Source organism: Xyrauchen texanus, chromosome 50 (assembly GCF_025860055.1).
Source record: "Xyrauchen texanus isolate HMW12.3.18 chromosome 50, RBS_HiC_50CHRs, whole genome shotgun sequence".
In the NCBI taxonomy this organism is placed as follows: Eukaryota; Metazoa; Chordata; class Actinopteri; order Cypriniformes; family Catostomidae; genus Xyrauchen; species Xyrauchen texanus.
Window position 1 is genome coordinate 13,169,647 of NC_068325.1, and position 26,953 is coordinate 13,196,599.

Below are 26,953 nucleotides of genomic sequence, written 5' to 3' on the forward strand. Positions count from 1 at the left end.
AAAGGGCAAGTTTAAGTGTTTCCTTTTTTTACTTCAGCTTAGACAGACAGACACTTTACCAGTTTTCCATTTTTAGAACCTACAGAACTAATAATGCGAAACCTTTTTCCCCAGAGGCTAATGTGAAATGAACTATTGGACAGCGACATTCGTCCACTCCAATTTAGCTGCCTGCACGATGCAGAGATGTAAAAGTCTGAGTTTTATTGGATATTAGGACTTTAATCAGAATTTCTGGGAACACTGAAGTACAATATCAATAAGAAAGACACCCTAGAGGCTCAGTTGTAGAAAAATACCCAGGCAAATATGTAAAATAAGATGAAAAGTATCCACTGGGCAAATACATAATCACTATTTCTCATCCTGAAATACCCTACTTTCTGAGAATTTTCCCACTATTTCATCATATGCTTATTGAGGGCTATCCATAATGACCTGTAGAGAGGTTTCGTGAGAATAAGCTGAGCACGCCATTAGCAACGGCAAATCCGAGTGTGTTAAGGTTAGATGAGGCTAAAGAACTAGGGCTTGGGGAAATTACCCTGCATGCAAGCTTATTCCAAAGTGGAAGATTTCACCAGCCTGCTCTTGCACTTGATTTACATTGCATTCACATTCATGCAGTTGGCAGACACTTTTAAGTGACTTACACCATGTGCTACAATGGGATGTGAAAAGATTCCAGCAAAACTGCAGCACAACGCGATAATCACAGCCAATATGAACATGTTTGATTTTTTTATGTAAAGTAATGAGGAGGGTAATTTAGACCAATGAGAATTCTTAGTCAGGATACCCAGTGCAACATCGCAGAAACAGAAACCAAGTGATCGGCAAGCATGCGGAGAGGCGCGATATGACAAAAATCGATCGTTGCTTGTCATTGTCGTGGATGGCTATGTCAAAAATGTGATTAACATGGAAACAGACGGATTTCATGAAAATTACGTGACTGTGATAACATTTTTGTAAAATTATATTAGCTGGTTCATTATTCGTATTCGCAGCAGTTCCGAGGTGAAGTGTCCACTGTTAGATGCTATCAGAGAGTTACAGTAACTGTTCCTCCAAACACATGAGGTTTTTAAAGTTAATGCTCTATCGAGTTTTAAATCAACAAAACCTACATCCCTACCCTAAACCTAACCGATAGTGTCAGTAAAAGCTGTGGGACAAAAAACATGATTGCTGAAGCAACCACATAATTTTGTGTTGCTTCTATGACACTTTCATCGCACATGCCGACTCAAATGCTCTTTGGAAGTGCAGTACTCGATATGATACGATACGATATGATTTATTTCATGATACAATAATCATTTCACAACTCAATACTGTGGTGAATTGAGCTTCCAACCACCACCCATCTGCTAAATCCATCTCAACATTCGAAAAACAGCTGAAAACACATCTCTTCTGTGAGCACTTAACCAGTCCACACTAATGGCACTTACTATTTATGCGCTAGCTTCTATACTACTCTAGCTACTCCTGGAACTTGACAGTGCGGTACTTCAGATATTGTTGACTTGTATGACAAAATGCTTGTTATGTTCCTCATTTAAGTCACTTTGGATAAAAGTGTCTACTTAATGACTAAATGTAAAAGAGGCATGTAAAAATCATGCAAAAGTGTAGGTATAGTAATGTGATTCTATGAGACCAGATTGCATGGAAGATATACCTTTTATTGATTGTCATTTTATCGCATCATGTTTGGTTATGACACATTATTACAGTGGATTTAAGGTAGACATTCCATGTTTTCCCTGGCAATCGATCCCATGACCTTCTCGTTGGTAAATATGGTTTCAAAACTTTAAGGGACAACGAAAATTGAAATGGCTGTTGGAAATTAGATTGTATTTGTGCTATGACAACAAATTTAAGTGAACCAACATTTGCAGTAAAATGGCAAAGCGGTGGTGTGAAATGACAGCCGATGCCCAATTACAGCCATCTTGGCCAATGTTTTAGTCAATATATAGATAGTTAAAGTATTTCATTAGGAATCAAGCATAACATCCTAAAAATCTAAACAAATTGGCCTGTCAAAGCTTGCAGATAAGACCTAGGACGAGGAGGGGGAGAGAGTCTCTATCTCTCCTTTCTCTCTCTTAAATCTATTTTAATAAGTGTTAGGAGAAGAGCAGGCCTGGAGCATTGGGATTGACGCTCAACTCTTGCTAGTTAAATCCCCACTAGACAGAGGCAGCAAAGAGCCTCACTTTATGTGTTCAACCTAGCTGAAGTATAGGCTGGTGTGTACTGTATGTGTGTGTGTGTGTGTGTGTGTGTGTGTGTGTGTGTGTGTGTGCGCATGGCCAAGAGTCCTGCTGTGGGTATATCTTTAGATGATGCTTGGTTTTCCCTATATGGTAAAGAGATAATGGACAGGTTGGGTTTATAATTCATCACCCTGAGCATGAGGTGTCTTAAAGTTTTAGTTAAAGTTGCCTATTAGACCTAAGGCCATAAACACTCACCGATCACTTTATTAGGTACACCTGTACACCTACTTAATACATGCGATTATCTGGGCACAGGCTCACCAAAACTGGACAGTTAAAGACTGGAAAAACATAGTCTGGTCTGATGAATCTCGATTTCTGTTGAGATACACCGATGGTGGGCCCACTGCATCCTCAGCTTTCAGTTCTTGGCTGACAGAAGTGGAAACTGACGTGGTCTTCTTCTGTTATAGCCCATTCGCCTCAAGGTTTGACATTTTGTGCATTCTGAGATGCTATCCTGCTCACTACAATTGTACAGAGTGGATATCTGAGTTATTGTAGCCTTTCTGTCAGCTCAAACCAGTCTGGCCATTCTCCATTGACCTCTCTCATCAACAAGACATTTCTGTCTGCAGAACTGCCACTCACTGGATATTTTTTTGTTTTTGTCACCATTCTGAGTATGCTCTAGAACTCTGTCATGTGTGAAAATCCCATGAGACCAGCAGTTACAGTAATACTCAAACCAGCCGGTCAGACGCCAAAAATAATGCTACGGTTGAGATCACATTTTTCCCCATTTTAATCGTTGATGTGAACATTAACTGAAGCTCCTGACCTGTATCTGCAATATTTTATGCATTGCTCAACAGCCACATGATTGGCTGATTAGATTATCACATGAATAAGTAGGTATACAGGTGTACCTTAGCGGTCGGTGAGTGTATATGCTAGTGTACTCATAAAAGTTGACTTTTAGCAGATACACACATTACAGATTTACATTCTTTCTCTTACATGAAAATGGACCAATACTTTGATTACTGGACTTGCATGCAAGGTTGTATACAGTTGTCAAATGCCCATCCTACAGACTTATCTTACTGTAAGTTCGGCAATAGTAATCAAAAGTTTTGCTGCTTAAATCTGTCTGTACTTACCAAAATTCAAACCACTGCCTCCCAGTGGCTGAAGCTGGAAGTTAACAATAAATGTTGTTGAGCATATGGGCACATTTGAGCTCCAGTTTCTGGGTGAAATTTCCACTGAGTAGCGCCAAAATCAAGTTGTATTTTTAGTTGTAAATTATGTAATACAGTCCATAGGAATGCATATTATATTCAATCTAGTATACACCCTAACCAGGTCAGTGGAAAAACATTTATCTTGGAGGGAAAATGCAATCTTACAATTGCATTATCACGTGAAAGTAAACATGATTACTTTCTGGTTGCCATGGTATCAGAATCCAGTGGCTTGCAGGAAAAGGATGTCTAATGGGAGATGGATCTTGTCAGAAGCTTGGTAGAATGGGGTCGATATCAGGGTACATGCAGCAACATGTTGATTTCCCATGTGACTATGTTGGCTAACAATAGCAAGTAGCAAAACATGGCTCATGGCTGTAATGCAAACTATTGGTTATTTAAAAGAAGAACGAGTCATTTTAATATGTCCTGACCCATATTTCTGTTTTAATACATCAACACAGGATAGAAAACTTTCATTTTATTGTGTTTTTAAGGTTAAGTCTGCAATGATGCCATGTAGCATGACTTCCATGGGAAATACACAGATAAAGATACATAAGCTTCATTCTTTACTATTATGACCTCTGCACCTACTTGTCTCCACTACTTTAAAAAAGGGTTGCTAGATTTCAGTCTAGCTAGGATGTCTTCCAAAACATCAATAGCAAAAGTAGGCAACATTATGCCTTTTTTCATGTTTCAGTTATAAGACCCCATATTGGCTCTTCCAATGAAATTTGAACTTGAGTTTGTTGTGGTTGACATTAAATCAGGTTGCTTGACTGCTCTCTTGACCGCCCAAATATCTTAATGTAGTACTTTGGACTTCATCCTAATAAGCTTTAAATTACATAACTAAGTCTGGATGTTTCTCTCAAGCTGAGCTACTCGATTTACTGTTATATTACACACCCCACATGGAGAGTGAAGATGTTCAAAGTCAATGGCAGGCCCCAGATTTCTCTCTATCCCAAGCCAATTTCCCAGAGTCCTCTCTGGACTGAATTAAACAGCATGACAATAAGAGGAGGGGGTGAGGAGTTCAAGGTTTATCAGTTTGCAGCATGCTGTAATTTTAGGCTGTATACTGTACTGTGGAAATCAACTTGCGTTATTATGAAATCACAGAGATATGGGACTAGCTTTCGGGGGCTTATGTTTTTATTTATGTATTTACCACTTTACCTTATACAGCATTTTTTCCTGTCTGGAACTGTTAACTCTGCAGATTTGGGAGTCAAAGCACTGCAGGGAGCAGCTAGCGAACACATACTAAGATTAGAGAATGAATATGGATTAAAAGATATATCCAAAATGCTTGGACCTTGCATGTAAAGATGACTGTGAATATGCAGTCGCACCCTTCACCCGAGGCGTCCCCCAGGCTGTGGCATTACAGGCATATTGCTCACCTAGGGCCTTCATTTATGAGTCTTAAATAAAGAACACAACCACCAACCTTTTAATCTTTTTCATGTATCGGTTGTAATTTCTGCCAACAGGGACAGATCCAAAAAATGGAGTGGAAACATTTTAAATTCCATCAGCCGCTCTTCACAAGTATGACATGGTTTTTAATCGTTAGTTGCCATGGATACATTCAAACATAAAAGCATAAAAACAAAACTTTCAAGAAAATTCAGCATTTGCTTTCTACATAAAGTTTAACCATTTGGGCTAAAATATTGTTGCGAAAACTGTGAAGAAGAGTGATATCTCCTCTGTGGTTCGATCTTGTTCACTCACCTCTCGTCCTCTGTATTAGCTTCATTTAGTTGCTCCTTGAAGAATCCCACAGGGCCAGACTGGGCTCTTCACTTTGTCACTTTTATGAGTTATATGAGACCCATGCCGTTTTGCTTTTAACCTCTTAATGAAGTTTGTTGTCCTGTGCTGTAGTCCATTGCGTCCGCTGAAGAAAGGCATGTGGCTAACTCATTAGGCAACCAAAAATGCAGTAGATAACAAAGATGAGGGGCTTGTAAGGAGGATTCTTGTGTAAATGTGTTAGCTGATTGTGGTTTAGAGGTGGCAACTGTGTGAAACTCATGAATCAGTGTCAGTCGACCAATGAGCAAATAATTAAGAAACAGGTTGCAGGGTTGCCGCACTTGTCGGCCAATTAATCCAGAAGTAAATAATTAAAGACAGACAGACAAACAGTCAGACAGAAAGAGGAAGGAAGTAAAGAAAGAAAGAATGAATGGAACGATGGTAGAAAGAAAGGAGATAGAAACAAAGAAGGATGGAAGGAATGAAAAATGAAGGAACAAAGAAAGAAAGAAAGAAAGAAAGAAAGAAAGAAAGAAAGAAAGAAAGACAAAGGAAGGATGGATGGATGATGGATGGAGGAAGAAAGGAAAGACGGATGAATGACCAAAGAAATAATGAAGGAAGAATGGAAGGAAGAGGAAAGAAGGAAGGAAGGATGAAAGAAAGAAAGAAAGAAAGAAAGAAAGAAAGAAAGAAAGAAAGAAAGAAAGAAAGAAAGGAGGGTAGAACGCAAGAAGGAGATCGAAAACAAAGAAGGATGGAAGGAAGTAAAAAGGAAGGAAGGAAAGACGGATGGATGAACGAACAAAGAAAGAATAAAGGAAAAATGGAAGGGAGAAGAAAGAAAAAAGAAAGAAGGAAGGAAGGAATGATGGATGGATGGATGAAAGAAAGAAAGTATGGGTGGATGGATGGACAAAGAAAGTATGGATGGATGAAGAAAGAAAGAATGAAGAAAGGAAGGAAAAAGAAAACAGAAGGTAGGAAGGGAAGATGAAGAAGGGAAAGAAAGAATAGAAAGAAAAAAGAAAGAAAGAAAGGAGGGTAGAATGAAGCAAAGAAGGATGGAAAGAAAGAAAAAGGAAGGATGGATGGAAGGAAGAAGAAAGTAAGACGGACGAACGAACAAAAAAAGAATAAAGGAAAAATGGAAGGGAGAAGAAAGAAAAAAGAAAGAAGGAAGGATGGATGGATGGATGGATGGATGGATGAAAGAAAGAAAGTACAGGTGGATGGATGGACAAAGAAAGGATGGATGGATGAAGAAAGAAAGGAAAAAAGAAGACAGACGGTAGGAAGGGAAGATGAAGAAGGGAAAGAAAGAAAGAAAGAAAGAAAGGAGGGTAGAAAGCAAGCAAAGAAGGATGGAAGGAAGGAAAAAGGAAGGAAGGAAAAAGAAAAGAAGGAACAAAGAAAGAAAGAAAAATGAAGGAAGGATGGATGGATGGATGGAAGGAAGGAAGAAAAAAAAGACGGACGAACGAAGGAACAAAAAAGAATAAAGGAAAAATGGAAGGGAGAAGCAAGAAAAAAGAAAGAAAGAAGGAAGGATGGATTGATGAAAGAAAGAAAGAAGTGAAGGATGAAGAAAGAAAGAAAGCTGTACGTGTAAGCCTAATAAAAATCAGCCATAAATGTAATAAAGAATAAAGAATCCATATCATAACCGACTCCAAATTGGCCTGCAAATGGCATTATGGAGGCAGACAGTATAAATAGCTCTGCAGTATTGTAAATGTTTATATACTACATCTTGCATGGACTTTGTGCGGCAGTCTGAAGATTTATGGCCAGCGCTGTAATACGTCGAAGCCGACACAAGGTAGCAGGTCATATTTCACATGTGTTATCATATCAAGTGTAAATTTACTGTGAAGTATACGGTGGAGATAAAATATTTTAAGCCGTTTCTTCAACTGTTTCCTCCTCCGCGTCAACATTTGAGGTGAGTGCGAATACAAGCCTTGAGACTCCTACACACAAGAGATTTTATAAGCATGGTCAGTGTTAATGTATTCCTAAGGCTTCCTGCTGTGCAAAAGACTCAACCAGGGGCAAAATAATCATTTGAACTGAAATGTCTACATTCCTACACTTTTAAAATACTATACCTTCGACCCTCCTACTTTTTTGGGGATATAATCTTTACTTTTTTAAAGACTCTTGCTTAAATGTGTCCCCCTTCAAAATTGTTCTTACGCCCCTGAGATCGACCACTGATGGATGAATAAAAGCACCAGTGTCAAAATATGAGAGCTACTGTAACAGCCATCAGAGAGGGCTGTAGCATTTTTCCTTCTTTTAACGTCTCCTGTGATCGAATGGTGACATGGAAAATGTGTTAGCCATTTGCTTCAAGTCTCCCTATGATTTATACATGCTGTCTGAAGGCCATCTCTGCAGCCGAGTGGTTTTATGTGTTGACCTAACAGTTAACTGCAGGTGCAACTGGAATGGCACACATCTTTGTCACTCACCGCTCGAAGAATTTAGTGTATGCTATGAGAGCGTCAAATTTGGTAACTTTTATGCAAAATCCCAGGCTTAAATGAATGTTCATGGTAACACTTTACAATAAGGTTCCTTTTGTTAACATTAGATAACAACAAAGGTAACATGAACTAACAATGTTTACAGCATTTATAACAACGATGAATAAATGCTGTAAGAAATATATTGTTCATTGTTAGTTCATGATAACTTATGCATTAATTAATGTTAACAAATGGAACCTTATTGTAAAGTGTTACTGTGTTCATAATACATTGTAACTAGGCTATATACAGTATATTTGTAACTTTGGAGCTGTTTGTAAGTGCACTAGTATTGCTAGCATTTCTGCCATATCGATAGCTTTTTATATAAGTTTATATAAAAGTATTATTTATAGCTAATTATGGAGGACATGCAAAGAAATATGTGACTATATGAAAACGTCCCTCGTCATCACATACATCGTGTCTCCATCTTCATATATTGTGAATAATAAAATATATAGGCTATAAAAGGCTTAATTTGGGAAATATTAATTATAGAGTTTTGTAACGAAGCCAAGTCTTCATTACTTCACAATAAGAGTCCCCGATGTGTTTCAGGCTTGTTTAGTGTTATATATTGGTTTTACTGATTAATCGGTGCCGATAGTTGCTTTTTAGAACTATCTGTTATTAGCAAAAATCTATGCTGATAGTTCGTAATTGTTTTTTTAATTCTCCGTGTTACTCTGATAATTATGTTTTTTAAATTGAAGCGAGGGAATGCAAATAATGTTTTACAATGTGGACATACATTGTGTATCCAATTTCATATATTGTGAATAATAATAATAATATAGGCTATAAAAATTGGTAAATATGAAATATAGAGCATTGAAACTGAACCAACTCTCCGTCCTTTCAAAATAAAAGTCCCCGTTGTGTTGCAGGCTTGTTTAGTGTTAAAAGTCCCACTTTATGGACCTAATCTTCTTTTTTTCTGATTATTATTGGGATTTTGCTTGAAAAATATACTACATTTGGGATTTTATTCATTATTCCACCGCCTTAGTTATTAGAATCGACGTCTAGTATTGGCATGTCTGTTGACTCAAATAATAATAATAATATTCACACGATTGAATTTGACAGAATTTTATTATGAACTTAGCAATCTTCAAAATAGGCATATATATATATATATATATGCTATTTTGAAGATTTACACATTTCTTTTTCACCAAAATTCTGTCATATTAAATTGTGTAATTTTCAACAACAAAATAACTCTAATAATGAAATAATAAAACTTAAAATATTTAGGTTTAAATTGTTTATTTTGTTAAAGATTACTCAATTCAATTTGATATCATTTTGTTATGAAATTTAAATGTTTTAATCTAAAAATAAATTTTTATTGGGTCGTGCGCCAAACTCTTTAATCGTATGCAATGTTTCCCCACAAATGTAATTACACAACTTGTTCTAATAACATGCTAGGTTTATGTAACGTTGGCACACAACATAATGAAAATTAAATTGTTTGCCTCTTTTTTTCTTCCCCTTGATCAAATTTTGATGCCCGTCTGTTTGATAGAAACTGCCAAACGTCTGTGGCTGTACTGTATGTAGATTAATCTATTTGGCCATACACTTGATAAACTAATCCAATGCTGATTGTTTCAGATTAACTCATGGGAGTTAAAACTCTAGTGCTCATCCTCCGTGAGAAAAGTTTTGACAGCAGCCAAAAGATTTCCGAAGCTCCCGAACATAGCTGCCAAATAGAGGTCGCAATGGATGTAATATTCCATCAGCGTCTGTGCAAAACAAGATATATATATATATTCAATTAATTATATATATATATATATATATATATATATATATATATATATATATATATATATAATTAATTGAATCAAATTCTACAGGGTTTGTTCTATAGGTTAATTACTTTAACCTTCTCTGTCTGTTTGTTTAGGTTGTGTTTTGTTGCATGCGGTAATTGTTGTGTTGTTTTTAATTAGTGTTAGGGCTTGCTCGCTGCTTTCAAAGGCTGGATTCTGGCCTGCCATGGGGGAATGACAGGAAAATCTATCTCAGCCCATCCTATCTGTCTGCATCACTTATCTGCTCGGTAAACCGAACACTTTACTCTCAGTTTGCTCAGTCTCTGGCTGAATAATCGTCCACCCAGTAATTCTCCGTTAATGTGTTTGTTCATTCGTATGTTCCTTTTTTATCAAGATGCTAATATTGTTCATCATTTCTCCTTATCTCTGTCTCAGACAATGGGATCTACACTGCACGTCCGACAGTAGAATTAGAAATGACCCTCTGCTTTCCGAAACACCGTTTAGGCTTGATTGACAGCCCATTGCACACGAAGTTGTCATAGTAACCAACCAACATCCGTCTCCCACATACTTGCTTTCTCTCACGCGTGCACTCTATCAGTCAAGCCGCGCACTCGCAAGCACTGCTGGCAAAAATAGTGCCAAAAGTGGAGATCGACTATCGTTCGGCTCTCTCCATTCAGGACAATGATTTACAAACTCGGCCAGCTCACCTCCCGCTCTCAGCTCAGCTTATCTGAGGCTGCAGGATCTCCTCCTGTGAGCCAGTACACTGTCTGCATGTTTATAGAGCCCCTACGGTTGGTTCTTGGGAGGGAAAAAAAGGCTTTGCTCCATATTGTAAAAACGCTGCTGATTGTCATTCAGCGGCAGCCTTATCGCCTTTACTGTCCGAAAACCTTCAATACCCACTGGATAATAAGCTGCTGTGAATGCAGTGTTTTAATATGTGAGGTGTATTATTGACTTATTCAAAAGCATCAATATCTTTCTAAAGACTAGTCTTGTCTAGTGAAATGGACAATCTACAAATCTAGTATATACAATATAATTTTAAAGAGGCTCTACTACATTTTGATAGTATACAAAAAGTATTTGACAGTTAAACCACACACATCTTGTATGTATGAAAATCATTTGAATGACTGTCATTGCGTTAGATAACAAACAAAACATCAAATTTAGTGCCATTTTTAAACAATGATGGCAAAAACACTTTTTAAATTTAAAGCAAAACATTTCACAAATATTTTTTGGGTTTTAAACTATAAATAACTTGTGTGACCCAGTGTCCACATGCGTGGACATTGTGTTTTGACTTTGCTATACGCAGAGCTGGACTGGTAATATACCAGTATTTTATATGCTAAAATACCGGGCATTTTCCCCTTTGGGGCCGATCAGGAGCGGACTGGCCATCGGGAGAACCGAGCGGGCCGGTGGGTCGGTCACGAAATGGGCCGAATACAGAAAAGGAAATTTTTTGCTCAACAACTTTTGGGCCAGTTGCTATGTAAAATATGTAAAATCCCAGGCCAATTTCTCTTCCCAGTCCAGCCCTGGCTATACATGATGTATAACTTAAATTAATTTAAAACTACTGATATCAGCTCAGAAGACTCTTATGTTAAGTGTTAAACTTTCATGTGACCAAACAACATGGCGCTGACCACAACTGAGTTATTTTTGGGAGAAACCGCAACAAAACTTCATCTGCAAAAAAAACGAATTAAATTTTTACACTGAAACTTTTTGAGTCACAAGATTAGAGTCTCTAGTTTCATCCAATGTGCCTTTTTTTATTTGAGTGATTTATTGCGAAACACCACGCTGATAAACACAATGTTCACTAATGTGTACTTTGGTACATTGTTTTCCTTAGAAATCGTATATTTACTGTGTATTATCACATTGAGGATCAATGGGTTCATCCAAAAGCTGAACATTTTTGCTTTCAGAGGATTTATGTGGAGTTAGGATGAAAATAAAGTATGTTTCGAACTGTTCTGAGGCCAGTGCAAATGGACAGCACACTAGAGGTTGAGTCATTCACTAAATAGGGAGCAAGATTGCTATAACTCTCCATGCAGCTAAGTGCTTTCAATCCAAACTTCCTATCAAAAAAGTTCAGTTTCAGGCTGCAAATGGTGTTTGGTCATGTTTGGCAGACACGGTACAATGGTAATCACTAAATAGATTCAGAATTTAGAATGTATAATTTTATTTTAACATTTACATTTAGTCATTGAGCAGACACTTTTATCGAAAGTGACTTAAAAATGAGACACATAGCAAGCAATTTTTCATACAAAGTTTAACAACATCTGCAATGTATAGGACTGCCAAGTTCTCACAGTGGCTGGAGTAGTAAAGATGCTAGCACAAGAGAGAGAGACAGACAAGGATATTTTGTACATTTAAGTGCAGGTTAAGTGCAGTAGTAATTGCAATTAGTTGGTTATGGTTGGCAATGATTGGATGATGCTGGCCATTTCTTCGAATCAGAATTAATTATGTTAATTTCTGATGTAATGTCTGTAATGTCTCAAAAACATGAATAACCACTTATAACTTAATCCCATTGTCCACATATGTGGACATAAATGTTTAGGAAAACTATTTGCTCTAGGTTTTTGTTATGTTTATTAAGTGCTACTAGTCACAAATCAAAAAAGGAAATGTAAAATGCACACAGCCATCATGCCCAGGTCTCAGGAGGATACTGTTCAAAATAAAGAAAAAAGCATTTGAGGACTTGATCATAGTCAAACTTAGTAGAACACGTCCATAGTTAATGTGTGAACCTTTATTGTATGCATGTGATATTAACAAGTAGAAACCTTGCTACAGTCTAGTCAAGGCGTTATACCTGATTCTGCATTCTACAGCCATTGCTCCTGTGATAAAGATAACAAATATCAGTCATGATATTAAACAAATAGGAATTTGCTGTTAATCATATCACACGGATGTAAATTCCTTTAGACATCTAGCTACCAATCTTGCTTGCCCCTCGTCATTTTGTAGCTTAATTTGTGATGTATTAAACAAAATTCTTTCTAGCCGGTGAAGTTGATGAAGCTTGATAGGAGTAATTTTTTGAGCCAGCATCACAGCTGGTGGGGCTGGACCCAGTATCAAGGACACTGGGGAGTAAATCATGCAAATATCAAGAGTGCTAATCAATTAAAAGCACAATCAAAATGCAGCTGTACCTTAATGTAACTAAGGCTGAACAGTCTTCTTATCAATGTGCATATTACCTGTTTTTTTTTTTAAACAACAGATGAGACTAAAACGCATGTTTTATGCTCCAGTGATTTTTTAAATTAGTGTTTATTTGTTGTGGTTATGCTGCCAATAAACTCACTTTCCATGCTTATTTATGGACTGAAAGTGTATTCACTGAAAAAAGTGCAGGTTATCCAATTTACTAAATCATTTTATTTGTGATCTACCCTCAAAATTGTTTTTCTCTTCTAAACTTGTTTTCTTTGCTTTCGATTAATGTAATTCTGTAAAATGTGAATACATTATGTAGGGTGAATGTTTACCAATCAAGTATGTTTTTGGGATTTGGGCAGGAGATTCGTAGTTCAAAAGTGTATGTTTTCCTTAGGTTAAGGATGGGTACACAAATAACATGTTGCTTTACTCAAGGAACAATTACTACTTAGCATTTAGCATGTTAATTTATGCCATCGCTAGCTAAAAGTTAGCTAACTAGCTTAACCATTCAACATAAATCAGTAATGCTACTTAGCATTTAACATGTTAATGTATGCCATCGCTAGCTAAAAGTTAGCTAACTAGCTTAACCATTCAACATAAATCAGTAATGCTACTTAGCATTTAACATGTTAATGTATGCTATTGCTAGCTAAAAGTTAGATAACTAGCTTAACCATTCAACATAAATCAGTAACGCTACTTTGCATTTAACATGTTAGTGTATGCTATTGCTAGCTAAAGTTAACATAACCTTTCAACATAATTCAGTTATGCTGCTTAGCATGTAGCATATTAATGTACAGTATACTATTGTTAGCTAAAGTTAACTAACTAGCTTAACCATTCAACATAAATAAGTAATGCTAGTACTTAGCATTAGCAACATTCGATTCATTGTAGCAAAGGTACACCAAAACTTACACCAAATGTTAATAACTTTTGAACGGAATGAGATATTAACACCAAATTTGGTACTCTTAAGTATGAGTTCATTTTGAGGACACACGCAAAAAATGGCATGCCTCTCCCTCTTGGTGGCGCTATGATAATTAAAATTTAAAAAATGGCTCTAACTAAGGAACTACTGATCCGATCGACCTGTAATTTAGCATGCAGTGTCTTTGTCTAAGATGCTTCAAATTCCATCAGGATAGTTGCACATCCCAAAAAACATGGCAACAACCAATCAACATTCAGAAGCTTTTAGACAAGGTTAACAAAGACCGATTGGAACAAACCGAAATGGGCAGTGGGTGAAGTGGGTGACTCTTGGCCCTAGAGATCTATGCAAAATTTAAAAAAGAAAAAAAAGAAAAGAAAATTGTATTTTACATGCTTTTATATTTCTGAATATTATGAGGTGTCACACAGACACACGTTAGACATATCATATGATAGAGCTCCACTTTCTGAACAACTTTGCCTGAAGGACATTTGGTCTCAATCAAATCATTTGTTAAATATTTGAGAGTATTTAAAAAAAACTACTTTTGCGAACTAGTCCTAGGTTTTTACGTGCGATCAACAAAACCTGTACGGGAAGAATCATTGGACAGCCTAGATAAGTGTTTCCCAACCACTGTAAAAGATTGTCAGGTGTGCTGTGGAAAATGATCTATTTTAGATATTTTGTGCATCTTGGTATTTCCATCCAGTATTTTTAATGCAAAATCAATGTGATGAATCGATGTAAAAATATGTGGATGTGTGCAATGTCAGGAGCAGTGTTTATTTTATTATTTTCTCCCATGGGTCCTGTGGCAACACTTTATTTTTTATCCCTGTCAAAAAAAGTGATGAAAACACTCTCTGGCTGATGACTTTATTTATACATCGCTTTGAAAACAGGACCGGAGCTAAAACGCGACAAATCCCAGTTTTTGTGGCGAATGCATTAATTTGTATTCCCCGCATTGTTTTGCGCTTGATTCTGATTTATTGGGCATCTTGCTGTTACAATCTTTCTCCCATAAGTAATATTCCATTTAGCTGTCAGCCATTGGACAGTTGCAAGGGTGTATTTTAAAGCATGCTACCACAGCTGCACTTGTGGCATAAATATTGAGGTGAACCGCACGCGGTATTAAATTCATACAGGTCAGCTTCATACATTAATCCACCCTGGTCAGAGTCCCATTACCAGTTTTTTCAGAGTAGAGACATTGCATGGAGCAAAGCGAGTCCTCAAAGCTATGTATATGCTTGTCTCAGCCTCTGACAGACCGCCCGCAGTCCATTCACAAACCATCTGATGCACATTGCACACAAAACTGGAAAACATTCTAGATACAAGAAGCGCTATGTTGGATGGCTGGTTTGATGTAACTTCCAAGAGTACAATTATATCGGACAGTCTATTATTATGGTTTTACATATCTCTGATAATGATGCCCCTAAACGGTAGCTATAAGCCAAATTTAGCAACAATAGTCCCCAGACGTCTTGCCATTGTCAAAGGTCTCGCTGTGCGAGACTACATCTGTGCTAGTGCGAGTGACCATGTGTCTTAATTCATCCAGGAATGGTACCAGCCCTCCTTCGGATTGGAACATCCCCTCCAGGCATGGTGGATGGCCCATCCTGCCCTTTTATTTTCCAGTTCAGAGCCCTCTTTTTTGCCAATAAATGCTCTCAGATGTAACGTGACAGATGTCACAATGCATTGCCTCTGTTTTTATACACACCCTCTGATCCTGCCACAAACAATAAAGAGTGTGCACGAGGACCAAACCTTCCACAGACAACTTACTGACACTCGTGATTATTTTAGAGCATGTCACGGGCTGCAGCGAGACACAGCGCCAGTCCGGTTCCACAGCGGTGGGCACCCACAGAAGGAATATCAATACATGAGGGTCAGAGTCACTACAGCATTGGAGGACTAAGCTAGCCATCTTTAGACTCAACAGACACATCAATTCCATTGACATACTGTATATTCAAAAAATCAATGCAATGATAAAGTTGTAGCTTTAGTTTTCAGACATTGCACTGAGTCTTTTAAGGCTGCAAGACACGTTTACTTGATGCAATTTTGTCCTACTGAGGTGATTAGAGAAAAAAAAATTACCAGCCATCATGCACCTATTTTTTTGAGTACGTAGTCACTTGGTATCCTATGCAAGATAAGGTACAACCAAAGGAAAATATGTATTCTCAGGACACGGTACTTGTTTAGCAGGCTTGGGGACCTGGGTTTAATCCTGACCTTATTGATAATAATTAAACAATATATATATATATATATATGATGACAGAATTTTCCTTTTAAAACAAATTATCTGTGGATGGTGCAAAAAAATTTACTAATTTTGACTTCCTGTTTTTAGATAAACACTTTTCTACAAACAAAAATCATGCAATCTAATGAAGAAAGCAAATTTGTGTGTGTGTGTGTGTGTGTGTGTGTGCGTGTGCGTGTGTGTGTGTGAGCGTGTATTTATCACTTTGTGGGGACCAAATGTCCCCATAAGGATAGTAAAACCCGAAATTTTGGACCTTGTGGGGACATTTTGTCGGTCCCCATGAGGAAAACAGCTTATAAATCATACTAAATTATGTTTTTTGAAAATGTGAAAATGCAGAAAGTTTTCTGTGAGGGTTAGGTTTAGGGGTAGGGTTAGGTTTAGGGTATAGAATATAAAGTTTGTACAGTATAAAAACCATTATGTCTATGGAAAGTCCCCATAAAACATGGAAACACAACAAGAGTTTGTGTGTGTGTGTGTGTGTGTGTGTGTGTGTGTGTGTGTGTGTGTGTGTGTGTGTGTGTGTGTGTGTGTGTGTGTGTGTGTGTGATTTTCATGCATTAAAAAATCCTCTTGGCTCAAAAAGGTTGGGTTGGGAGATAATATTTTTCTGTTTATTGTTCGTTTGTTTTTGTTTTTTGTATTTTTTTTTATTCTTTTGTTTTGCTTTCTTGCATTTAAAACACTCTTGGCTCAAAAATGTGGGGCGGGGGGATAACATTTTGTTTTGTTTGTTTGTGGGTTTAGTGTGTTGTTTAGTTTTGTTGTGTTTTGTTTATTTAGTTTTGTTTGCTGTGGTGTTTCGTTTTTTGTGTTCTTTTGTTTTGTTTTGGTGTTATTTAGTTTTGTTGTTTTTTATGTTTTTTTTTTTAATTATTTAGTTTGGTGTAATATTAAAAAAAAATTTTTTATGATGTTTTGTTTTGTATTTTGTTTTCTTGCATCCATAGTCCTATTTTCTGTAAAATACCCCCTCCTTTTGAATGGTCATGATGCTTCTGCCATCCCTTATAATAGTCAAGAAAATATGCCACTCTAAATCTTCTGCATAAGTTGCCGGTGTTTGAAATTGTTTGATCAGGTTTAATTGGCACAGTGCCTATATAATTTGTGATGATAATTTATGCATAACATTCAAGGTCTTAGCTCTGTTGTTTCATTGCGAAGACAACTAATGACCATATACTAAACATAGAATGGGACAAATATAACTCAAATTAGTTTAAATTTCAAGGTCAGAACTTGCAGTAGTTTCTGCACTCTTCAGAGTTTCGTTGGCTCTTTGCAGTCTGCTTCTTCCTATTAAACCAAGCCTCTAAGCACGTCAGCTTAGTGCTATCACTTCAGGCCTACCCACCATTTTCAACATGGGGTTGAACCCAATTATCCCCCAAATTAAAATGATCAGACTTGGCACGGGGAACAATTACTGCTGTGACTCCATTCCACAAGCTAAATGGGCCAAGCAAAAGCAGTCCCTTTTTGCACATGCTGGCCATGGACCAAATGCCTGAGTATTATTTGTGCTGTGCTTACAATAGTAATGTATTAGGATAATGGTTAGGTCAGACGAAACAGCAGTCATTCAGTTTGCTGTGTTATTCTTTGCTTCAGAAGACAGGAAGCTGTTCGTGGGGATGCTGAACAAACAACAGACAGAGGAGGACGTGTATCGTCTTTTCGAGCCGTATGGAGTTATCGAAGAGTGCACTGTGCTAAGAGGTCCTGACGGAAACAGCAAAGGTGGGACTTTCGAATTTGCGAATGTATCCAATGTTAAAGGGACAGATCACCCAAAAATATTTCTGTAAAAAAACAAAAAAGTAGACATTTTTAAAGAATATTCACAGTTCATAGGTAACATGGCTATAAAGCTTCAAAAAGGATAGAAATTTAAGTCATTATTCACTGATAATTTTGCCATCAAGTCCATGTTCGTGGATTTGAATTCAGAATTCAGAAATGTCATTTTGGTTACCACATACAGTATATTTGAGAGCCAATGCCATTTTGCCATCAGTTGCCTTGACGGATCTGAGGTTAAGTTTTCTAATGAATAACAAAAATTTCACCTGATTTCGGGCAACTTTTCATTTTTTGGTCTCGACAGACCCTGGTCACATTGAACTGTTGAATGGCAAAAGCCATGTAATGATTCTTCAAATAGTTTCAACTTTTGTGTTCAACAGGTTTGGGATTACATAAGCGTGTCAGTAAATAATGGCCACATTTTCCTTTTTGGGTGAACTATTCCTTAAGTGTACAAGTTTTATGTTTTCCAGTATCTGTTCCAACAATTTGTTTTGAGTTGGCGCTCATTAAACATTTAAGACTCATCGGAGACTTCTGTAGCTTGGAGGAAAGGCACGTATTTGAGCATTACACTTTTTATAGACTCCATTGTTTGCCTAGCAAGGCTTTAGGGACACTGTAAGATGCTAACACAGTCTGGCATTTGCCAGCGCACTGTGGGACTCGAAGTTTTCCCCTTACCAATGTGACAAAAATTGCTTTAGGATAATTTTGGCTGTTTAAGAGGTGCATCTGTGAATATCCAGTCCATTGGAAGAAAGGAAAATAGATAGATGTCAAAATATTCCCTGCACTCTGTATAATAAGACTAGACAACTACATTTCATTTAGCTGTTAATGTGTCATGGCTCTCAATTGGAGGCCTGTTCCTGCCAGAAATTAGGGTGAGGGTGAGTAAATGATGACACAATAATCATTTTTGGGTGAATAGTCTCATCGATGTGCTTCAATACGCTGTAGTTAAAGTGTGTGTTTGTGTTTTCCCTCAGGCTGTGCCTTTGTAAAGTTCTCCACACATGCCGAAGCTCAGTCCGCAATCAGTGCCCTGCACGGCAGTCAGACCATGCCAGTGAGTACGCACTCCTCCCTACCACACACAAACCCTCACTCACTCACATTATATCTCTCTTTTCAGCACCTCTATTTTTCTCTCTTTTGTCACTTGTTTTCTTTCTCTCGATTGTCAGAGACATGCAAAGATGTTCATCTGACAGTCATCAGTTAGCCATATAATACATATGTTTATAATAAGCACATTGCATTAAATGCTTATGTACATAGTAGTTAAAGACATCTAATATAAAGTGGGTTTATGTTTTGTAAAGACATTTATAAGAAGATACAAATTATATTAGTCTTCAAAACTAACTTCCAAGCACTTTCAAGCACAAGCATTTAGATCAAAAGGTTTTAACGATCGCAATAAACCTAAATTCAGTCAAGTGTATCCAAACGTTTGACCGATAGTGTTGGTTATCAGTCTCAATCAATGAACATTTTGCTATTGAACCCAAACAAAGAAATAAAGAGCAAATCAGTCTATGCCTTCAACTTCCAAGCTGCATATTTGTCCATATTGTTTTTGTTGAATATGTGCATAGCCAGCATGTCTGCGTGTGGCCTTTGTCCGGCCGTTTCAATCTCAAGGACTGAATGCTGAGCCATAAAAAGCCGGCTATTCAGCACAGTCTGTCTGAATCATAGCACTTTTCAGCCACACACACATTTTTCAGCTCTCAAAAGTAGCTTTCATGCTGCTGTTTTATTTGCTAAAAGACTCCTTTTGGATGCAGATGGAGCCATCGATTGTAGAAATGCATTAGTTTAGTGTGTGCTTTTTCTGTTTCTTAGAATGGAAAGGCAGTATTAAAGGGATAATTCATCCAAAAATGTTGATTCTAAGATAATTTGCTCACCCTCATGACATTGCAAACCCATATTTCTTTCTGGTTGAATATGAAGGTAGAAATGTGAAGATTCGTTACGTATAATGACTACAGGCGGCCAAAATCCAAAAATGGACACAAACACCACAAAAGCACCATAGAAGTATTTCCTGCAAATTGTGCTCTATATTCCAAGTCTACTGAAGCCATACGATAGTTTTGTGTGAGTAACAGACCTAAATGTATTGTAATATTCGAGTCTCAATACAAGATAAGCTCAATCGACCGCATTTGTGGCATGATGTTGATTACCAAAAAAAAATATTGACTCGTTCCTCCTTTTCTTTACAAAAACCAGAAATCCCCATTCATTTCCATTGTAAGTGCCTCATTGTAACTTAAATTTGAGCTTTTTTAAAGAAAAGGAGGGACACGTTTTTTGTGGTATTAAACATAATGCCGCAAATGCTGTCAAATGAGCTTAACTTGTATTGAATTATGAATATTATCAAAGTTACAAATGACTTGATCTTTTCATCTTATCGTGGCTGCATTTCTCTTCTAGTGCTTTTTGATCTTGGTGCTGTCTTCGACACCATAGATCACGACATTATCCTGGATAGGCTTGAGAGTTATGTTGGCATTTGTGGACAGACATAGCATGAATTATGTCCTTTTATCCAACCGCTACCACTTTGTCTGTGTAAATGTGGAATTGTCAAATCAAACAAAAGTTAAGTATGGAGTGCCACAGGGATCAGTTTTAGGGCCTCTGCTTTTCTCCTTATATACTGTATGCCTCGCCTGGGCAGCTGATAAGGGGGTCCTTTGTTACACCCATTTGTGGGGGGCTCACAGAAAGTCTATTCCATATTGTAGCGTGAATCTAAACACACTCAGTGGTAGACGCAAATATAAACACGGAGACAGTGTGCAACTGTGAATGCCATCCGGGTAGCACCGGTTGATTTTTTATTTAATTAAATAAACAATCAACGTGCGCTACCCGCATGGCATTCATGGTTTTTATAATATTTTTATAATATAGTTTTTATTAAACTGCACAATGATGATTCTCACATTACAGATATTACAGCTTCATTTTTTCGTTAAAGCTTAGATCTATCCCACGTTCACGTCCAGATTTTTAAATGATTTATCAATGCCATTGACTGCAAAATAACATTTGTTTTTCGAATGTGAAGTAATCAAAGGCCTCACAACATTTTTATTTTAATTCTGGACGCAAACGTAGAATAAATTATTTGGAAAATAGCATGCAAGTCATATGGACCACTTTGGTGCTTTTTTGTCCTTTTTGGTCTCTTTGAACTGTAAAGATTCTATTCCACAAAATAAAGAAAATCATATAGGTTTGGAATGTCATGAGGGTGAGTAAATACATTTTTTTGGTCAACTGTTCCTTTAAGAGAGAGAAATGGGCAGAGAAGGAGCGAGAGACAAAGATCTATGGTGTGATTAGCTCTCAGTATAACCTTTAGGGTCAACCGAGGTGCAAATGATCCAGGGACATTGAAATGTAAACCACAGCCCAAAATCCTCACCTCACACTCTCAGACATCCTTTCCTATCTCTCCTGTCTCTCTCCTTCCTTCATCCTCTCGGGACATTAGGCAATAGACTTGTTTACCTCACCTTTCACCACATTGACTGGCGAATTATTCATTGGCATGTACTGGAGTGGGAGTGGAGAAGAGAAAAACAGAGCCAGAGTGAGAGCGAGAAGGAGAGAGGAGGAGAGAAAGGGGAACAGAGGAGGAAGCTCATTGGGGAGGAATGGAAAAGGTTTATAGTCATCTCAGAAGGTAAATTGATTATGGAAAACCTTTTCCGCCTTCATTGCCTTGAGTCTGGAGTTGTAGAGGGAGAGGTTACGACTTGCACGGCTCCCAGGTACCGAAGTGAGATATTTAGCTGAGATAATGAAGTTCTTCTCAAGGCAGGGCTTGATGAAGCTCTCACCCATCTGTGCACCCTTCAAAAGAAGCTCTGCCGAACTAACCAAACATCACGAAAACACCCACCAGCCTCCCGCGCCCTCTGTTGGCAGTCAAAGAATCACATGAGGCATGTAGTTACCAATTTTACATTAGTTTTACAATTAGTTTGTCTGTCCACATTGAAAGTGAAATGCAAATCATCAAATTCACAGCCAGTCCAGTCATACATTTTCTGATGTTTAAATTACAGCTATAAAAACTGGCTCATAAGAGTCATCTGTATGATTCGCTCAGTAGATTTAATAGAACTGGCTTATAAGGGTCATATGTTTGGGAATCAGACTACACTGGTCGCTCTGTGTGTTTTCACGCTGTAGATTACAAATAACTGGCTCATATGAGTCATTTGTTTGGAAATCGGACTATACTGGTCGCTCTATGTTTTTGCTCTGTAGTTTCAGAAGCACTAGCTCATGACAGTCATATGACAGGGAATCTTCAATCGCCGTGTTGCAGTGCCATTGAATGGTAGCGCCGGAAACACAGTCAGAGTATTTTTGTTCGCTCTTCCATCCACTTCGGCGGAAGACTGCACGTTGAAAACCGTTAACGGAACTGAAAGTCATGAAAGTCATTCGGTTATTTCATACAATGAAACTGAATGGTGACTGAGGCTAACATTCTGCCTAACATCTCCTTAAGTGTTCCATGGAAGAAAGTAATACACCTACCAGCCTCACGTGCCCTTTGTTTAGCTATCCAAGAACAATACACACCACATTGTTATTACAGTAGTCCAATCAAGATGTGAAAGTGCATTCATTTTAAATAGGTGAGTATTATGCAGTCTGCTTATGAAATGCTTATGGGCAGTAAATCACAGTAGTACTTGACTCTTAAAATCAGTCCCATCTAATATTGGCCTCATATCCCCCCTGGTGCAGCACAGTCACACTCTCAGTGCATTACCTTCATGCACACATGCATACATACACATGCAGTCTTCTTTCTGTGTTTTCCACTCTTTATCCGTAAGAACAGAGGTCAGGGCCACATACTAATTTCTGGAAGCTCGGGCCAAATGCAAATGTGGTCTGCGTGTGTCTACGCATGAATGTCCTCTCACTCTGTGCCCATGAACAGGCATATGCACAAATACATACAGTACATATTTGCACTTCAATTTAGAGGAACGAATTTCCGAAACAGTTGCGGTATTTTTGCTTCTTATTCCCCCACAGTCCAGCTGACCCGGGCGTTAAATGTGCTGAAATAGGGCTGCACCGTATTTAAAAAGTAACTTTTTCAGCTTAAACATGCTGTAAATATAACTAATTAAGTGCTACATTTGTAAGTGTGTTTGCGCTGTTACCATATTTGCATAATTAATTTAGTAATTTGTGTGCTAAAACAACGCAGACAGAGCGTTCAAATAATCGCACTATTAGCTGGCAAATTCATTCTTAGTGAATACCCTCAAAGAGATTTTACTGTGTGTGTGTGTTTGTGTGTGTGTGTGTTTGAAATAATTGTTTGGGACAGTTGTAGCAGGTTTGATGCTGGGTTTTGACAAGTTCTTTATTCCACACACGCTGGCCCCCTCTGCCCTCCCCTTCTCCGTGCTTCGGACATGGCGCAATTAAAAATTGACACTGCTATGTGGTAATGCAAATTGCCAAACTTCAGGTTGACCTTGTGTAACGGAAGACCAGGGACAAAATTAGGACCAGAGAAGAGAAGGTCAGGGGATCAAGGAACCCTGGCCCCCTGTTTCTGTCTCATTTCCACCTGAGTGTATACTTGAGGGATTGTCCGTATTTCAATAAATACAGGAAAATGAAACTGCTGCTGCTATCTGATATTACAATCTGTTTGGTTTAAGAGAGTTTGTATCTCCAACCGATTGCCACTGTCTATGATTGAATGGCAATGTGTTCGGCTGTATTTTCATTTCCTCATGACTGTGTGGCTATATGAGAAAAATACTGATCTAAAAATGCTGCTGTAATAAGACTAATGTTTGGCTACACCACACTCGAGTAATTTCAGAGGAAATTTAACATGTGACACTAGTGGTTTACATGCATTTTTAACATATTTTCCCACCTTAATAAAGTAGTCTCAGTTTCTAAAATGACCAATATAAGACGCAGTTCTGAAACGCTATGTAAACCAAAACGCAGATTGCCTTACGCCGTATAAAGGATTAAGAGAATGTGATTTAACACATCCAGGTTTCTCCCGAGGAACACAGCTTAATGTGGCCATGCAAACACATTAGCAGTGTTCTAGCAGGTGTTTGAAGAGTGTACATGTGCATGAACGGAGCGAATAGAAAACATCCTAGGATGGAGCCCAACAACAATTAAACAACGCTGAAAGAATTCAACATTTCTCGGCGTACAGTTGGAAAAGCACAAACACTATAAACTATACCATTTTATAAACACCAAAGTAAAATATCGACGGTTCCTCACGTTCACGTACATATCAACAACCTTCCAGTATTTACTATGAATTCTCTTATTTTTTTCTAGTCAGACATGAGGAAATTAATGACTTTCTGTTCAGTAAGTTTATTTATTCACCAAAAAAAAAATGTGTTGATAAAAGTCATTCATTTGGTAGAAAGTGCAACAGTATATGTTTTGCGGTGTACTAAATTCAAAAGAACCGACTCATAAGAGTCCTTCGTTCAGGCAATTAGGCTACAGTGGTCAACAGTTTGATGCTGATGAATCAAAACTCATTCATCATTGGTTGCGGAGTAAATTCAAATGAACTGGCTTATAAGATTCATTTATTTGGGAACACTACTCTGGTTGCACTGTATGTTTCACGCTGCTGATTTAGTTGCGGTTTTGCAGTGCCGCTGAATAGTAGCAAAGAAAACACCGTCAAGATTATTTTCTATGTTGAACAATCAAAACAATAGCTCTTTGGTTGAACTTGATTCAGTCATGGACAGTGGTTCCATGTGATTGAATTAGTTTTCTTAACTTAAAATTACTATTTAATATCAACACAAACACTTTATGTAGAAAGAACCTACTTTATGTGAGTGAACCCAATGAAATTAAACATGCCAATGGAACTCAAATAAATCTAGTTTATTTCTTTATGTACTAACTAGTGAAAGTGAATGTTAGCATGCTAAATACATGCTGATTTGAAGCACTACAGAGTGTATGTTAGTAACTTTGCTATAGCACAAACACTTTGTGTAGGAAGAACCAACTTTGAGTAAACCCTACCAAATTAGACGTGTCAATGCAACTCAAACACATCTCTTTTATTTCTTTATGACATTCTAACTAGTGAAAGTTAATGTTAGCATGCTAAATATATGCTGGTTAGAAGCACTACAGAGTGTATGTTAGTAATTGTGCTATGGTTAGCACAGCAATTGCTCAACGAAGCAAGCAATTATTTTCATATATGACATCTACCTGTTTTCATCGTTAGTTCAAGCTCCAGTCTTCACCATAATGGTAACCCCCAAAACTCTAACATAACAAAAATTAAGGTTCTAATTAAGAATAGTTTCTTGATTACATAAAACTGATTGTGACGAGGAGGAGGGTGTGGCCGGGCCGGCGCTGATTCATTTGATCAGCGGAAGAGCGAGATAAAGGGGAGCCGGAGGTGCCAGTTCTTGATCCAGGCATGCGGACATGTTGCATGTGTGTCTGTGTTTGTTTATGTTTGTTTTAAGTTAAATTTGACATGAAAACTTTGTTTACTGTTCAGCCAGTTCCCACATCCTCATTTCACATTGTTAGACTGTTACAGTCCTCCCGGGTTTCGGCACCACTGTAACAGTATAAGGATGGACAAGGAGGGGGCGGGATCCGGCTGAACAGTAAACATAAAGTTTTAACCATTATGTGCACCATCAAGGCTCGGCCACTCCCTCCTCCTCATCACACTGATTCATGAAAATCACAAAATGCAAGATGTAATACACATTTATCAAACCATTTTGACCAACAGATATGTTTAACATGTCAAAATGTAGAAAACATGTGACACCCTGCCCCAACCTGACATTTATGAAAAATACCATTGTCAGAAAAACCCAGTTCAACCTTTACATTTACATGAATTTTATAAGTGACCCTAGATGTTTGTGCTGTATATGAAAGAAATGGTTTGCGCAACCTTTACAATTTTTTACATTTACAAAGTATACCATTTTTATAAGTGTACTGCAAGGGAAAAAGCAGCTTGGTCTTGGTCTTAGGACTAGATCCATGACATGCTTTTCCAGTGCAGGTTTTCCAGGTTGCCAGTCAGAGGATAGCGCGAGATAATCCGTTCTTATTACGTTATACTGAGTTGATGCACAGAGGCCGAAGTGTAGAGTTATTTCAGAAAAAGTACATCTTAGTTAGTGCCTTTATGTCCCACATTGACACAGAGACCTCAAGAATAGGAAAATCGACAAGGTGTCCCCTACGTCGGAGCTTCTCGTAAAGTCCACAGCCTTCTCTTTGATTCCCGGGTCTCTTTTTCCTCCTCGTTTCCTCTTTAGAACAGCTGCACATTTTATTCCCACAGCTTTACTCTCTCTCTTGAATCCATTTCACTGGGCCCCGGGCCTGGGGGAATTCCTCCGGGTGCTTGGCGGCTTAAAATTTAATGAGAGTTTTACTTCACAGATCAACCACCACTCTATCTCTCCCTTTCTCTCTCTCTCTCTCTCTCTCTCTCTCTCTCTCTCTCTCTCTCTCTCTAACACTTTCTCATACAAACATACAGCCTATATCCTGCCGGACCAATGAGCCATTGGCCATGACATTCGCCGAATGGCTGAAATCAAAAGCAAACAAACGGTAAAGGAAGGTTTGGACAAATACCATCAACAGATTCTGAATTTTCTGGCAGGTTTGGTCACAGCTTCAGCTTTAAAAAAAACACGGACATTGATTTTCTCTTATTTCGCTGTGCTGAGTAAATTATGCCAGATTTGTCATTTTTGGGTGAATTATCCCTTTAATATTAAAAGGCCAACATAGGCCTAGAGTCCGCAGACAACTTAATACCACTCAAGAAGTTAATCAGGGAAAAAAACTTGCTGCAGGTCCAAATGCATCCATAGTCAAACTTTTAAAATATCTCATCTCTATAGTCCTTTCAAAAGCACAGCAAATGTTTTCCTTTCAGTCTGCAGATGTCTTGAACTTTTAACTGCTTCACTGATAAAAGCCTAAAGAGATACA

At 37.8% G+C, this 26,953-nt stretch overlaps 1 protein-coding gene across 2 annotated transcripts in view; it reads left to right on the top strand.

Annotated features, from left to right (window-relative positions):
- celf5a (cugbp, Elav-like family member 5a) overlaps window positions 1-26,953 on the top strand; it is a 275,280-nt gene that overhangs the window by 199,251 nt on the left and 49,076 nt on the right. For both annotated transcript variants that reach the window (XM_052123558.1, XM_052123559.1), the window contains exons 4-5: window positions 17,687-17,815; window positions 18,874-18,953. In XM_052123558.1, coding sequence (XP_051979518.1) covers window positions 17,687-17,815; window positions 18,874-18,953 — 209 coding nt within the window. The remainder of the gene's footprint in view (window positions 1-17,686; window positions 17,816-18,873; window positions 18,954-26,953) is intronic.